This window comes from Silurus aristotelis, assembly GCF_946808225.1.
Source record: "Silurus aristotelis genome assembly, chromosome: 22".
NCBI classification, from domain to species: Eukaryota; Metazoa; Chordata; class Actinopteri; order Siluriformes; family Siluridae; genus Silurus; species Silurus aristotelis.
The window spans coordinates 10,318,339-10,336,696 of NC_139595.1; the positions used below are offsets into that span (position 1 = coordinate 10,318,339).

General features: G+C 35.4%; 1 protein-coding gene across 8 annotated transcripts in view; it reads right to left on the bottom strand.

Annotated features, from left to right (window-relative positions):
- The window catches only part of capn10 (calpain 10), a 59,490-nt gene extending 42,056 nt beyond the window's left edge, over positions 1-17,434 (bottom strand). For 3 of the 8 annotated variants that reach the window (XM_083525711.1, XM_083525712.1, XM_083525715.1), the window contains exon 1: positions 17,291-17,433. In XM_083525711.1, the coding sequence (XP_083381837.1) occupies positions 17,291-17,339 (49 nt within the window). In that variant the 5' untranslated portion in view covers positions 17,340-17,433. Of the gene's footprint in view, positions 1-17,290 lie in introns of all 8 variants that reach the window. The other 5 variants (XM_083525713.1, XM_083525714.1, XM_083525707.1 and 2 more) reach the window with 4 other exon arrangements.
- Between the last annotated feature and the right edge of the window lie 924 nt (positions 17,435-18,358).

Consider the following 18,358-nt stretch of genomic DNA (forward strand, 5'->3'; position numbering starts at 1 on the left):
CAGGCACATCGGGGAGCATTGGTTTACTGGCCGTTCTTCCTTGGACCATTTTTGGTACCTACTACAGGAACACCCCACAAGACCTGCTGTTTAGGAAATTAAAAGTGATGTAACAGGAGTGTTTCGTACTCTGCACTGTATTTAGCTACCTTATTGACCTAACACTAGCAAGTGTCAAAGGTGTGCAGGTAGATGTATGACAGTCACAGCAATGTACACAAAGTTTATTTTGTCCTTATTAAGCTTTTGTAATCCTGAGGATAGCATTTTTTTGTGAATTCTTGGCTTTGTTCTAAGCTGCAGACTGGCATTTTGTGATAGTCACGAAATTGAATGTACTGATTTATGTTCATGGACATGAATTTCCCTCTTTTTTCAGGTCACTGACCATGACTTCAATCTGAAGTATTTTAGGTGCCTCCGACACATTTTCCTTTCTTCCACTTGGTGCCACAGGTGCTGTATTGTTGAATAAGAACCAATAGATAAAATTTTGTGACATCCAAATGCCCTGAGACTGTGTTGACTTTAATGCTGTTTCAGAGATTCAGGTAATTTAAAGTGTGATTGCAGTGACTTTGACAGCAACATTTTCCATTTCCACACTTCAGTCTCTAAAGGTAAAAAATAATTATTTGAATTGAACAGATTGGTTTATTAACACAGTCTAAATAAAATAAGTCTTTAATATAAGGTTAAAACACAAACAGCAATCACAGTATAAAAAACGTGTATAGCAGTGCTCCCTCTCATGTCTAGGTACTGTTCTGCAATTTCCCAGATCAGCAGATTCTAAAATAATACTCATACCAGTCCATCTGGTTTCAACACTCATGCCACAATCAAAGTCAGTGAGATTACATTTTTTTCATTGTGATGTTTGATCTTAACTAAAGCTACTGACTGAAGCTACCTGATTATAGATTCATTATGCTAATGGTGCCTGATTGACTAATATCTGCATTAAGTAGCAGGTGTACAGCTGACCACTGAACACATGATTCAGTTAGAATATTATACAACATAATGTTTTAAGTTGATGGACTGATTAAATATGAGAGTTTGCTACAATAAACAAAAATAGCAGCTACGAATACCCTGGCATAACTACACTACACATCACTATAGGAATAAACAGTTTTATGTAGGCTAAAATAATTATCAGTGAATCCAAAAAACTTTAATCATTAATCACATTTTGTTGTATAGACCATCTGAAAAGTGGTTAAGTGTATCATGCAACGATTTGAAAACCTATTCTATGCCAATCTTAGCATTCACTGTTTGTGAGGTGCGTTTTTTCTACAAAAAAAAGATGAATGAACCGACTGAAATGATGATACCCTCTATAATACTTTAGTCACAAATTCACGCCCGGAAACTGATAACTATGAGAGCGGAGACATTTAATTTTGAGATTGTGTGCTCACTGCACATGAATGAACACACATTCTGCCTTGTGCATAATTCAGAAACACTGACAAATGCTTCTAAATATGATATGATTCTAACAAGAGTTTTTAAGCCATGACTACACCTCTTCACAACTAATTAGAAATGGTTAAAATATTAATTAATGAACCAAAAAATTTAAATATGGAGTAATAAAGACTCTTAAGACTGGAACAAAATTAATAGGTTTTCCATGATATAATCTCAGAAATGAGAACCTTTTTGTACATATTTACAGTATCTGTAAAGACACATTTTACTTATTAGTAATTTTAGACATAATGCTGATAATAGTAACCAAAACCTTCAGTGATGTGACTGAAACTTTGACCACCTCAAACAATTAATGTTCCATATACTGTAATACCAAAGTTGAGCTCTTTAATCTTACTGTAGGAATCTTTCTATAAAGAGATAGTTGCTTTAACTGCTAGGTATTATTTATTATACATGACCTGTCTAAGCAAAAAAACAAGTTTCTTGTGATATTAGACAAGAAAGCCTGCAAAAAAAAAAAACTAATTATACCCCAGAAAATATGAAAATAGACAAAGGTCAGTTGATTCAAGAATGCCAGATTTATTTGTCTTTATTTAGATTATTCTGAAAAAGGTATCAATCCATATTTTCATACTGTTCTCTTTTTTTGTAAATTTCTAAATGATATCCTTTTGGTTGTTGCAGAGGGCCCCCTTGTGGCCTGAAAAGAACAGAAAATTCAACTAAATAGGTAAACATGAAGACAAAGTGTACAGCAAAACTTAGATGAGTAACTAAAGAAGCAGAAGAGAAGAAACATGCCCAAAGCAACAATAAGAAGTTGTTTAAGGTAGTACAAAATGTTCTTATAAATAATTACATAGATACAAACATTACAGAATTAATCACATTCACAGTTATTCACACATACTGACCGGCTTTGCCCAAAGTGTGTCAATCAGATGTATTTCACTTACTGTATATCAGAGAGAAAAGAAGCCAGTATCTCTATGTTTTACAGTAAATTGATTGTTTTTTTTTTTTGTTAAATGAGCTGCAGAATTGCCTTACTCCAATGCGATTCTATGTTTAAAAGGACGAGAGGAAGATGTTCTTTTAGTGTCCAGATAGTTCATAAAAACTGATGTAAGGGCCAGGATTTGTGCTGTGAGGAACATGCAAGAAGAGACATTCATGAGCTGGCAAGCCATCCCATCCCCCCACACACAGCAAAAAAAGCAGTATTTAAGCCTATTCCGGCCTGCAGCGAGTGCAGCATATAATTTAAGAAACAAAACAGCTAAATGAGAAGATCATGATTACACATTCATCTTCCGCTTCCTTCCATCTGCTAGACACAAACGTGTCTGCACACACAACCTCCAATTAATCCCAGGCAGGCAGCACATTTGCTTCTATTTGTGTCTTCTTTAAAAACTTGAGATCTGTGAGGAAAAGCAAAAAACAGAGAGAAGAAAAATGCAAGCCTTACAAGCTTTACATCAATAAAAATGGGAGGGCTATGGGGAAGCAGGGCCCAGAGGGCAAATGCGTAGTGTGTCTCTTTATCCCATGCTGAGGCAGGAAATTCAGGCACAGTTACACTCATTGTTCAGTGACTTTCACAAACTAAAATCCACCGACAGCAATGAATGTTGATTGTAAACCTTGAAGCATAAGGAGAGAATGAAGGGTGAATTATCTCACATGGCTGGCTGTGATCTGGGGATGTTTGGGCAGGCTGCATGGCACAATCAACGGTCAATGGTTTTTTTTATTACATTTACATCAAACTCACCGACAGCGTTGAATGTTCCACAAAACCAGCCAGAGAGAACAAGGAGAGGAAGAGGACAAACACCATTACCATGATTTCTGTCTGATAATAATAATAATAATAATAATAATAATAATAATAATAATAATAATAATAATAATAATAATAATAATATACTTCTCTCATTGTGAGTTTGAATCCCAAAGATGCCACAGTCATCCATGTCTGTGATTTTGAGAAAATAAGCAGAATTGACCTTGGGTGGGAGACATAGTTAACTTATGTAAATAGAAGCACTTCAGTGTAAAAATATATACTTCCATCTGTGAAAGCAAGTGTAAGAATTTGGCCTTTCATATATTTTTTAAACAAATTACAATACAAAGGAACCTCAAAAAAAGTAATATAAAAAAATATTTTTTTTTTACAGTGATGTATACTTACCTTATTCTTTACAACTGAATATAATCTCTGTTGAGTTCTTTCTTGTCGCATTGCAAAATATCCTGCAATTTCTGTAGTTGTCGCAATGTTCTCCAAGATAAACATAAATCACTATAATACAGTAGATAAAAATATACACTCTTGATGCAGCTGAAACAGGTATTGAATATTTTAGTAATTTACAAAGAGAAATTTCGAAACGATTTTGACACCCCAAAACCTCTAAATTTGCTCTTTTAAAGGTTTTTCTTGGTGGCGTGTTTTGTTAAGTTAGTTTTAAAAAAGTCAAAATAAATGAAATTGTACTTCAAATATGTAATTAATAATGCATAACATTAGTCTTTTTTTTTTTAAATACTATTATTTTAAATGTTAGGCGATATCACTAAATGTATAATATTTCTTAATTTTTAAAGACTGACTTAATATTTAAAAGACTATTATTTGAACCATTTCTAGGATAGAAAGCACTACAAAAGCCAAATAATATATTTTACAAATAAACTCATATGACTAACTGTATTATTGCACACTCTCTCTCTCTCTCTCTCTCTCTCTCTCTCTCTCTCTCTCTCTCTCTCTCTCTCTCTCTCTCTCTCTCTCTCTCTCTCTCTCTCTCTCTCTCTCTCTCTCTCTCTCTCTCTCTCTCTCTCTCTCTCTCTCTCTCTCTCTCTCTCTCTCTCTCTCTCTCTCTCTCACATGCACACGCACACAAAAAAAAACCTTCTCAAACCCAGCATTAAATTTGAAACACAGAGGGTGGGGTGCAGGTTTTCCATGACAACAGGCGTACTGCGATAGTGTGTGTGTGTGTGTGTGTGTGTGTGTGTGTGTGTGTGTGTGTGTGTGTGTGTGTGTGTGTGTGTGTGTGTATATACATGTCACACTTTTCCATGGGTCCATCCTTACATGCATGTATAATCCGCCCCACCTCATGTCCTGCTCATCACACTATATCTCTGCAAACACTGGGTGCCCTGCTCCGAGCCCCCCACACATTTGCACACACATATACATATTACAGAAAGCAGCTTCATTCTAAAAAGTAAATGTGAAAAGTTTAAAAGCACATAAAGAGACCAAAGCACATGAAAAACATAAAAACTGTCACATAAAAGCCACTATCATAAGCCAAGATCACACCAAATAAGGATGCTGTCAAAACACTTCATTAAGCACCAAATCACACAAATAAAGCAGCATTCAATTAATTAGAAGAATTATGCATAACATTGAATGCTTTACCATTTATAATCTCCTGTGTGAATGCGAAAACTACAAGTAAGTGTATATTACTTGTTTGAACAATTAATGAAAACAGTGAGCAAAGTGCAGTACACATCTAATGTACATTCATAACACAAACAGTGACATTTCTGCAGATGTGAGCTGCTAAACTGACCCCAACTTAGCCAACGAACAGCAGAAGCACTTCACAAATGCTATGTGGTTTTCAGCAATATGGAAAATTATTCTAATTCACTGCTCTTCGAGTTATTTTTGTTGTTCTTTGAACAACAATAGAGGAACCCAGAAAATCGACACAGGGCAGCACTTTTGTACTCAAAGAAACTTTTCCATATGAGATATGACCTTACTTAACCCCATCCAATCATAAAGCCCACTGGCAGGAAGTGTTTGTCTGCAGGGGTGTATGTGGATCTATAATACTCTGAACAAAAGAGAGAGAGAGAGAAAAAAAAATGTTTATAAAAAAAAAAAAAAACACACACTGCATGATGCAAGAGCTGAAAACCCCAGGAATTAATCCCCCTCAGTTCTCACACCTCCCCTCACCATCTCTCTTGTAGGGCCATGCTCCCGCAGGAAGAACCAGAGTTTATTTTTGAATTACACAGAAAGAATGTGTGATATTTCCTGTGTGGCGCTCCATATGAACTTTGGAAAGTTCCAATGATCATGCACAGATTTTCCCCAACAAACTGCAAGGCTAAATGCTCAACCACATTTTCTTGGGGCTTTTCCTAAGATCTGATATCTGTCCCACTTTTAAAAGATCTGCAATGTGGGGTAAATAGAGTAGAGAGCAGTTCTGTTATACAACTTGTATTATACAAGATTTTCTAAATAGATAAACAAAAATAATAAACAGCTGGTAATAAATACACTATGTAAAAACTGGTCACAACTTTTTTCTTTTGGTTAAATGTGACTATATACATGTTCATATCAGACTATGTCAGTGCCATAGTTGAAATCTGATTGTTTAACGCAACAGCTTCATTCTCATGTATTTTACCCTACCGGCCACCCACAGCGCTGATTTCCGAAGGCCTGCCAGCAGCACGTGATGTCAGGGCTGAAATCTGATTGGAGAGAAACTCCAAATCAAAACAGACACACAGCAGCACACCCAAGAGTAACACTATGAAATAAAGAGAATAGACTTGAGAATGATTTAATACATATTCATAGAAAAAATATATTAAAATGTAAAAATAAAAATATTCTGTGATTTTGATAGACTTTAGGCGAGCAGGGAAGGCTCTGCTGGCTTTGCTGGCCTGCCCACTAGAAACCTACTATTTAGATTGATTGTATGATGTTGTACGAGTTATTATATTTCTTGGAACCAAATGGAGATGTTCACTAGTCTCGACATTATCTTCCAATTCCTAGTCAAAAACTGCACTATAATCCTGTTAATGATATTAACTTTTCAAATGAAGATAAAAAAAAACTTTTTTGTTTTAACTAGGTTGAAAGGTATTTAAATATGCAACTAAATATTACTTTGCAAAGAAAAGTCTAGAAAATATAGCTTAAAATTAAATGTAGAGATTAGCATGGCTGCTGTCAGCATTTTAATTGTTTGTGTGTCTTTATTGTATGTAGGTCATGTATGAGGATAGTGTGAAAGCAGGAAAGTGTGCAGTAGGAATGACAGACTGGTTCAAGGTAGAGGTTGGACTGCATCATGGATCGGCTCTGAGCCCTTTCCTGTTTGCAGTGGTGATGAACTGCTTGACAGATGAGGTCAGACAGGAGTCTCCATGGACTATGATGTTTGCAAATTATATTGTGATTTGTGGTGGGAGCAGTTTGAGAAGAGCCTGGAGAGGTGGAAGTATGTGCTGGAGAGAGGGGGAATGAAAGTCAGTAAGAGTAAGTCAGAGTACATGGGTGTAAATGAGAGGGAGGGCAGTGGAGTGGTGTGGTTGCAGCGAGGAGAGGTGGTGAAGGTGGATGAGTTTGTGGTCAACAGTGCAAAGTAATGGAGAGTGTGTTAGAGAAGTGAAGAAAAGAGTGCAAGCAGGGTGGAGTGGCAGGAGTGATTTGTAATAGAAGGGTAAATGCAAGAGAGAAAGGAAATGTTTATAGGACTGTGGTGAAACCTGCTATGTGGTGGACCTGCTATTTTGTGGTTTAGAGACAGTGGCAAAGACTAAAAGACAGGAGGCGGAGCTGAAGGTAGCAGAGCTAAAGATGTTGAGATTTTTGTTGGGAGTAACGAGGATGGACAGGATTAGAAATGAGTTTATTGGAGTGACAGAGCATGTAGGGCATTTCTAAGACAAAGTGTGAGAGGCCCGATTTAAATAGTTTGGACATGTGCAGAGGAGGGACATGGGGTACATCAGTAGGAGAATGTTGAGGATGGAGCCACCAGTAAGGAGAAAAAGAAGAAGGCCAAGTAAAATGTTTATGGATGTGTTGAGGGAAGACATGCAGGTAGATGGTTTGAAAGTGGCAGATGTAGAGGACAGAGGGGTATAGAGACAGGGAATTCGCTGTGGTGACCCCTAAAGGGAGCAGCCAAAAGAAGATTAAGAAAAAGAAGAAGAAGTGTCTTTAAAAGTATAAAGAGGATTTTTAATGGTTGTCATTATTCAGCAGTGCATTTGGACAGAGACTATTTTCTGGGAGGTCTTAGGGGTTTCCTAAACTAGCAGTTTAAGATGAAAGGGAAAACAGTTTAATAACAAATTGTTAATGTAGCCTTGCAGTTAAAGTGCTTTAACTGATATCATTTGTTTAAACAACATGTGTACCACGGAGTCCTTGCAATCATCTGATTATGAGCACTAAAAAGAATGTTTTCAAGTACATTTGATAAATTATGCCATGTGTGCCACCTGTCCCAATGTTGTTCACTTTTCAGAAAATAACAAAAAAAAATTCCATGAGCATTTGTGTTGACAGCAGATGAAACACACATGCACAGGGGCAGTGTTGTGCTAGTTACAAAAAAATAGTAACTAGTTACAGTTACTAGTTACTTAATTCAAAAAGTAACTCAGTTACTTTGTTGATTACTTCCACCAAAAAGTAATGCGTTACTATTAAAAGTAACTTTTTAGTTACTTTTTTAAATAACGTTCTTTAATGTTCCCATTAATACCCTTTTATGCGTTATGGTCTACAAACACAAAACTGAATTAAACACAAAGTCATTTTTAAACACTATTTTATTTAAGTCAGAGCAGCACAAACTGAATATATCACAAGGATTTCTGAAATAAATACCAAAACAAGCTGAATAATATATTCAGAATCAAAAACTAAAGTGGCTTCTGCATCATAAAAGCTGTTGTGTTGAGCTCTTAAAAATGTTCCTTTCACAGCTTAAGTATGAAAACTATCAACAACGTACAACAGAACACCGGGTTAGCTTCTAGCTTCATCGAGGCATGGAGTTTCTGGAGTTGCTGTTTATCGCAGTAGATACGACCTTCGAACCAGAAAAACAAAGCTTACATTTGACTAAAATGTTTTTGTCTTCATGCTCAACTAAAGTGAAATAATGAGCATATTTCCACTTTGAGAAACTCGTCTTGCTCTCGCCTTGACTCGCCATTACTGCTGCACAGACCTGAATAAACGAAAACACGCCCACAGTGCGTGTTTACAGTGGTTCTCATCCACCAATCCTACAATGTGTTGCTGCGGTAAACAGGTTAGACTGTAGTCTACACTTCAGCCAAAATTTATTCATTCAAAAAAGTAACGGACAACGCAGCATACGGTAACGGAGTTACTTTATTTAAAAAGTAATGCGTTACAGTATTAGTTACTGTCAAAAGTAACTGCGTTACAGTAACGCGTTATAAGTAACGCGTTATTGCCCAACACTGCACAGTGTTCACTTCACATAAAATAGAAACCAGACTGATAATATAAATTCAAAAAGACATAAATTAATAAATAAAATAACATTTATGTACTAATTAATTTATATGTCCTTTAAGTTTATATTTTTACAGAATCTGTTGGAACTCTTCTCATAAATGTTACTCACATTAAGCAAACTGGCTAATGAAATCTCAGCTTTAAAAACATACTTTTGTTCAACTACATCAACTAATCAATACAAAAAGACTAAAAGGTGGCTATATAATATTTTTAAACCTGCCCAATGGAGCATAATCCTCAGATCCTCCTAGGAGCATGGCACAGCAAGATTTCTGCCATATGGGCCTCTAACAACACTTGACATTTCTTACCACAAGGTGCAATAAATACCTCTATGGAGCTAAACGCGCATGTGTAAGCACATTGCACCGTGATTGTGCAATGTCTAGAATGCAAGCAGCTTAGTAAACATTAGCTTATATCTGTCAAGTTAATGTTTTGTAAATGTTGGGGATTGTTGCCATGCCTACTCCTTGAGTCTGCTTGAATACATAATCGAACACAAAGTTTTGAATGTCTTTTGAATTAAAATAATAGCAGGATAATGAAAGAAAGATTTTTCTTTCTGAGCAGTGTAAATCCTGGAAAAAGTTTGATCACTATAACTAAAAGTTATTCGCTACATCCTTACAGTCGCTACATTCTTATTAATAGTTAATTAATAAAAGCAGGGGTCCTCGACCACCAGGCCAAGCCTGATACCAGTCCATTTATCAGTTGTTGCCAGGCTGCAGAAAGAATAAAAACAAAAGCATTTTAACTGTATTTCCAATAATTTAATTTAAAAAAGCCTGTACCATTTCCCACACTTCTTTAAGTTGCAGTTTTTTCTATGCATTGATCAATTTAATTTGCTTTGATTCTGCATTATAGTGAGCCACATTTTCATTATATATGTATATATATATACCTCCACCACAAAGGGATTGTTATATTTAAGGGTTATTATATTTATTGTTTACTTATTTTTGTACCTAAATTACATATATTACATATATATATATACCTCCTATTTACGTGTATGATTATTATGCCTGATGACACAGGGTAGACTCCCACTAAACAGTTTTCATAAAAAAAAAATAAAAAAAAATTTTTTGGCTTTTCCTGACAATATAGATATGACAATATAGATATAATATAGTTATAGATTTTTTTTATGTCACACAAATCTTGGGCAGTTTATGTGCAATTATATCTGTGCAATAATTGTTACATGTTCAATAACTTGTCTAATGTTTCATTGTAGTCTGATTTTTCTGCCATGTGTTTTACTTTATTTATTTTAATTGCACTGTGAGCAACTGCAACCTAACAATTTCCCTGTGCGAACAATAAAGTACCGTATTCTGATTCTGATTTATCAAGACTCTTTACTGCTGGTCAGTCATACTGTATACTTATTAGAAACAATGAATCAAAAAAGAATCTAAAAACAACCAAGAAAACTGATTTTTACAATGCTGGCCTAATGACAAGTAGTAATGTTTTAGCACACATGCTTACATCAGACTTAATGACCAAAAGAAAATATCAGTTTTTCTTTTCTTTCTTTTGGTCTTAAAATAGCCTAAATTTCTAACATTGCAGATCCATTACTCTCACAGGGAGGGGTAAGGGACAAAAAAATAGAAGAGAGAAAGAAAGTAATGGCTCATTGACTTCACATTCTTCACCAGCAGGTTCCAACACTGCAACTGCTGGGAGTTTTTTGTGGATAATGAAAATAAAACTTTTATACTGTAGTGTCATTTTTTATCTGTGATGTGAATCATTGTGTTGACCTCCTCATGTGCCACAGGTGTCGCGTCTTTAGTCCTGTAGTAATAAACTCCTTTCTTTAATATTGTTTTTCAGCACTTACATCAGAGACAATAGCAGCAGAATGTTTCTTTTCTTGCTTCCACTTCATTGATTTACAAATCTGCAGCTGTATAGTGTAAATCTGTTTGTGGAACTGGAAACTGTTCAGGTGGACTAAAATTTTGCCTTCCACATGCACGCACATCTCCTATTTACGTGTATGATTATTATGCCTGATGACACAGGGTAGACTCCCACTAAACAGTTTTCATAAAAAAAAAATTTAAAAAAAATTTTTGGCTTTTCCTGGAATTTGGCTATCCTCTACAGTCTATGCATCTGAAAAACACAGTGATTATACACGACTGCTTCACGAAGGTTTCTCTAAACATACAAGTTGCAATCACTACAAAATGGAAAATGAGTCAAAGGCAAAGAACTTACTGAAATAAGGACAGAAAACAAACACTGCTTCGCGTGCAACTCAAAAATCAGATTAAGAGACCTTTAGTCCATTAGTCCTATATTTAAGTCATATGCATTTGACACACCTTAGTTTATCCGTATATTCATCTCATTTCATTTAAACATTCTCTAAATTATGCAGGTGTTGTAACACTGAACCATTCAAAGAAATTATCCATCAGGCTACTATTTTAAGAAAGTAATAAATGAAAAAAGAAAAAGTATATTAGTGAAGGGCTGTTGCTACTGATTATTTTAGTAAACGAGTATTCTACCAATTATTCCAATGATTAATTATATAATCAGGTTAGTACTTTTTTCTTTATTAAAGAGCAACACTAAATATACAAGAGAAAATAAGACAAGTCTATTTAAATGAACAAGTAATTTGTTTCCTTTTTAGAAAAATGTACATTTTATTGCTGAATTTGCATAAAAGAATATCTGTAAAAACTAAACCCATTTAGTGCATTTAATTGCCATATTAAATCAAAATGTAAATACAAATATATACATAAAAAAAAAATCATAAATAAAATTACATTTCAAATTACACACTGTGTGCACTGTGCACTGAAATGCACTGTGTTTTCTTTATGTTTTAGTTTGAAATGATCTCAAACTCTGGAAACTTTCTGTCTCTTTCTTTGGCCTGAATCCTGTGAAAGCCTGTTTCAGCAACACAAAAAAACAAAGTGTGCCTAATTTTGACTTTTTAACATCTGTACATTTATTTAACAACATTTTTACTCTGTATAAATATGCATTATTTAACTGTCTGGTTTACAATTCAATACAAATTTCTTGTGTGTGTAAGCATACTTGGTAATAAAGCTATTTCTGATTCTGATTCTGATGTGATTCTATTGATTACATTTTCAACGTGTAAAGCTTTCTGGCACTACAGATCGGGTGACGCTGCCCGAATGGCAAAAAAAAACTTGTAATTGCGAGAAATAAAGTCGTAATTGTAAGAAATACAAAACTTGTAACTTAGCAAACTTTTTATTTAATGTGGCAGAATTAAATGGGCATCCATATGAATCTTCTCCTCGCCCCTCGCTGTTTTCTCCCCATTCCTCCATTTTTTCATTCTGCAGCGTCTTCTGTATTTCCTGTTCAGAGCACTCCAGAGTTTAGCGGGTGGTGCGTCAATAATAATGGTCCACGGGAAACTCTGTGCTCCTTGTGTAGTTAAATGGACTGAACTAAATAATTTGCCTTTATGAATTTTTGTAATCGAATTACTAGAGTTCCTTGAAAAAACGTTAGAGCCCTATTAGAGTGAAGCCCAATTATGTGTGTTTCTGCTTGAGGCTGCTGAAAATTAAGACGGTTTTAACAGTAAGAACTATGGTGCAATAAATTAGCATTTTTTGACCAGACATGTTATTTACAAATATCTTTCAAAGATAAAATTGATGAATTATAAGGTTGGTGGAATATGTGGTTTAATACAACTGTATACAAGCCTGATGTTGATGAAGATAACGTTGTTGATGAAGCTAACGAGTATTTTCAGTGAGCAAATAACTGTAGGAAACCGAGACAAATGCACACAGTTAATGAATGAAATAATCATTTCATAGCCAGAATAGAATTTCCAGTTTGTTTGTTGATTAATGATCTATGATTCTTTAAGAAATTGTAAAACCAATTAATTTTTTTATAATCTCGCTGATAAACGGGGGCTTATTTATTTACATTTGCAACATTTGGCAGATGCCCCCTATTCAGAGCGACTTACAATTATCTCATTCATACAACTAAGCAGTTGCTCAACGGCCCAGCAGTGGCAGTTTAGTGGTGGTGGGATTTAAACTCACGACCTTCTTAGCTAATGTCCAACATCGTAACCACTGATCTACAACTTTCCTTTATTTATTTAAACAACTAGGTGTGTGCTTTATAACAATTTAATCCCCTCTATGAGGCACAACACTGCCATTATAATCAGTAAGGTTTAAATTAATTATACAGTAAAACCCCGTTGGACGAGCATAATTCGTTCTTGAAAATTGCTCGTAGGTCCATTTGCTTGTACGTTTGAACAAATTTTTCCCATAAGAATGAATGTAAAAGCGATTTAATCCGTTCCGAGACCTCATTTGATCGCTTATTTCTGCACTTAAAAAGTATTTGTACCCTATTTGAACAAACAAATACATCGCAAATTACCGTAATGTAAACATAATTTAACGCTTACCCATGTGGTAGTGATTGATTGCGAATGTGAGATGTGCACCACGCTCGTAACCTTCTTGGTTTTCATGGCAATTCTATTTACTTTCGTTTTCCCAGCACAATCACCGATTTAGTTGGGAGACATTTTTCAAGATTTCTAGTGAAATAAAAATATAACACTAAAACAGGTTAAGTTTTTGCTGCACCGAACAACGAGATCGACCGAGCGATACATCATCAACTAAGCAACTGATGCTACCCTCCGCCAAAAAAGGGGAACCGGCAGCGTGGGTTTGCTCGTGCCTTCAAAATTTGCTTGTGAAATAGGGTAAAGTTTTGCAAGCAAGGTCGCTCGTATCTCTGTTTGCTCGTATTATTAGTTGCTCGTACAACAGTGTTTTACTCTATACATTTCTAGTCCTACTTATTTCGGCTTCTCCCATTAGGTGTCGACACAGCGGATCATCCGTCTCCTTACCCCTCTGTCTTCTACATCTGCCTCTTTCAACCCATTTACCTGCATGTCTTCCCTCACCACATCCATAAACCGCCTCCTTGGCCTTCCTCTTTTCCGCCTTCCTGGTGGCTCCATCCTCAGCATTCTTCTACCGATATTCCCTATGTCCCCCCTCTGCACATGTCCAAACCATCTCAATCTCGCTTCCCTCACCTTGTCTCCAAAACATCCCACATGCGCATTTCCTCTAATAAACTTATTTCTAATCCTGTCCATTGTCGTCACTCCCAATGAAAACCTCAGCATCTTCAGCTCTGCTACCTCCAGCTCCGCCTCCTGTCTTTTATTCTATGCCACTGTCTCTAAACCATACAACATCACAGGTCTCACCCCAGTCCTATAAACTTTCCCTTTTATTCTCGCAGATACTCTTCTATCACAAATCACTTCTGCCACTCTTTTCCACCCACTCCACCCTGCCTGCACTCTTTTCTTCACTTCTTTAACACACTCTCCATTACTTTGCACTGTTGATCCCAGGTACCTGAACTCCTGAACCTTCTCCACCTCTTCTGCCTGCAACCGCACCACTTTACTGCCCTTCTTCTCATTCACACACATGTACTCTGTCTTACTCCTACTGACTTTCATTCCTCTTCTCTCCAGCGCATACCTCCACCTTTCCAGGCTCTTCTCAACCTGCTCCCTATATTTGTAGTCTATTTTGCACAAAACTTTTTTATAATATTATCACTATCTAATATTGGAGTATTCTTAAAAGTACAACAACAGTAATTTTCCCCTTATAAAATGAGGATGAGCCAATTCATATGAGTCTGGAATAATTTGGGCAGATGTTTTAAACTCTTTGATATTAAGTGACTGTGCCTGGATGCCCCAGCATTCCCCTTAACTCACATCCTCTCAACTGCAATTAAGCATGTTTTTACCATTAAGTGAACATTACACAAATATGTATGTAGTTAACATCTTAACTATACAGCCACCAAGATCCACTAAAGAAATTAAGGAGATAATGGTCAATAAAAGAACAAAAAACACAGACCACAAACAAAAATAGTTTACATCGTGTCAAACCAAACCCTTAAAATAATGATTTAAAGGTTTTTCATGATTATTACATATACTGGGGTTTTATGTTCTACTGCACAAAATCAGTGCTCAGACAAATTTGTAATGCCTAGAGCTGCTGCAGAGTAACAGAAAAAAATTGGAAAATGAAACTAGATTGGTAAAAATTACATTTGTATAGTTGTTTTCTTCTATTTACTGCAAAATTACATTCTACAAATTATCCACCTAGCTGAATTATCATGATAGTTGCTGATTGTAAAGCTGGCACTATATCACACCCTTCTGACTTCTTCAGTATCGACTTTATTGTGGTCTGTTTTTTACTATATCAATTTTAAAGACTAATTAATTTCCAGTGATTTTTTTAAATGATAAATTTCAAGCGGGAAATATCAAACTCATAAATGTATATTACAGGGTTTGCAGAATGTGGCAGAGAAAGGAACAGTATTATTTGCATAAGTGGCATAGCCATGAAGTTAAGGGCAGGCAGAGGCAATACAGCTTAACCACATGCTGCCACAGGCTCCAGATGGAGTTAAAGAGTTTATGCAGATGGGTTCATTAACTCTGGCATGCTGCTCTCTCCACTGTAATGATGCACTCAGCATGGCACATGAGGCATTGCATCAACTATTTCCTTTCACAAAAAAGTGAAATCTCTATCCACACCACAGATTCATTTGGCTTGTCACTTCTTTTCTCTTAACATGCTAATGTTTGTTATGGCTGTAATGGTAAAAAAAAAAAAAGACCACAGACTCCACCTGGTCAAGTCTGTTTAGTGAGGAAAGAAACAGTACAGCTAAATGCAGGCTCTAGTAAAAATAACATGCAATTATCTCTTACATCTCATTGTAATCTCAAGCAGTGGGGCAATACGTGGCAATGGAAGTCATTTTAACTCAAAGCCGGGAAGACACAAAAGAAGATGATTACACAGGTGATTTGGGAGAAACCCTAGTGGGAATGCTTACACACTTTAGCTAGTGCAAAAAAAAATAGGATTTCTAAGAAACACATCGCACACCCATAGACCAAAACCCAGCTACAAAAAGATGGTCATTTAAAAAAAATGTATTTGTAAAAATTCATGAAGTTTGTGATTGTGCACTATAACTATTAATGCCATATTAAAGTTCTACATGTAATCTATAGACCGTATATTTGACATGTGTGGTTTATAAATGGTCATTTATAAATACAAGCTCACAAAGGACCTCATGCAGATATATTATAGATGACTGAAATAATATAGCAATATGGTAAATACCCTGGTTATTTACTCAGACTTTCTATAGAGTTTTGGTAAAACAGATTAGACACAATAATTAAGATTTAAGAACAAGTTATAGATGAAATTTAATTTATTTCAAAATGTGTTTGTAATAAACAAATCAAAGATGGGGTCATCTATGTATGGCTAAAACTTCATACAAGTTGTCATAAATGTGTGAAAAAAGACATGAATTGTAGCCAACCTGGTGTTCACTCTATTATAAATAGCAAAAAATAAACCAAAAAATATGATTTATGAGACATAATTTTTTATCTATTTATCATCATGTCTAGCCTTTGGAAATTACATACACCAAAGAAAATCCGAGACACAGGACATTTGGGTGTGGAAATAATAGACTGTACCAGGACAGGCCACTGGAATCTCCAGAGTCAGCTGCATTAGAGGCACCACAACAAACAAGTTGTGGGAAAAAAAAGTCACACACATCTGGAGTGCATCCCCTGAGCATTTCCGCGTATAATATAGACTACATGATCAAGTACTTTTCAGCGGCATGGACTGCCATTGTCATAGTATTTACACACAGGATTTTACAAACATGTTACTGTAGTGATCTTTATTCAGGGAAAGTTAACAGTTAACTTTATTCAAGTTTTTTTTATTTCTGCATTTTAATTCATTCATTAATAGATACGTGCATATAAGTATTCGTACAGTGTCTGCTGGAAATTGCTTGTTGTGTGCACAATACAATAAACCTAGACAGTACAGTAACAATAGTACAGTTATAATAAGAACAACAACAACAAGCAGAAAATTAATACGGTACAGTGAAATGTAAAGGGTTTTATATATTCGTATATATATATATATATATATATATATATATATATATATATATATATATATATATATATATATATATATATATGATCGGACAGTATCTCTCTATTCTCTAGTCGTTTTCTAATCTGGACAATAACCATGTGAAAGCCACATTCACTTCCTCTCACACGGGCACCTTCTGGCTCTGGTTCCTGTGCACATTGCGCTTTTTAAAGTTTAGAAGCGTTACAACATAAACTTCCCTCCCGAAACTGCCTGTAATAATTGTCACATTGGGGGAAAAACACTGGTAACGATAAAAAAAATAAGACTTTGCAAAACTGCAAAGTTGCAAATTTTGTTCTTACAAAAGAGAAAACAAGCAGCAAATACAAAAAACAAATGTACTTACCGTCCCGCTTCTCTTCAAGTTTGTGACTACTGATAGGAATGCAGTCCATTCTTACAGAAAGGTTTTTTAAACGCGGATCACCATTCTACTCCCAGCAACATTCACAGCACCTGACCGCCTACACCCAAAATCTTACAGCTCTCTCTCTCTCGCTCTCTCTCGCTCTTGCCCGCGCCCGGTTGAATTTCTCTTTATTCCACTGACAATCACATCGTGGGGGAGGGTCACATGACCAAGATAGACTCGTTTTATTGGTTGGAGTTGTGCGCGTCGAAACCCGATACTCGCTCGCGAATGATTTGTCTTAGCATTAATGTAATTATGTATTATGATGAAATAACATGTATATAATGACACAATAGCATGCATTCATTACAGTTTTTAATCTTACATTCTTAGTATAATAAACTAAACTAACTTGGATGTAAAATGTAAAAAAAATAATAATAATGTAAAATGTAAATATTGCCCAACCAAGAGTTGCGTCTATTAAACATATAAAAAAAATTAACAAGAAGAAAAAATATTTATTATGTATAATTTTTTTATCTATACATTATCAGGGCAGGCCATTCAACTATGAAATTTAAAAATAAGCATGACATGGATTTTTCAGTTGTTTTGCTTTTTCAGTAATGTACTGATCCCTGAGATTTTTACCAACCACTATTTAGCTCTTTTCAGCCTACACACTTATAAACTCTAAACACACTTTTTTGAATATTCTTTTTAGGGTGACCGAACTTTCTAATGTAAAAACTCTTGCTCATTTAAAAAAATGATATTTAGACAATATAGTGTGATCAGCTTGAACTCAAAAGTAGGGAGCAGTGTCAAGTGTGGCTTTGAGGTCGAGCTCACAGTATGCTGAGCATGTGGATCATTTTTTTTAAGCATTATCAATTGATAATCTATTGATAATGCCAAAAATATGATAAAGTGGAATGGTGATAACTGCCAATCTATTTTGTTTTCCTCACATGCACCAGCTGCTTGTGATAGAGGGTCTTCTATTTCAAAAAAACTTTGCTGATGCTGTGGCAGTCCAACAAAATATAGTTGCCCATT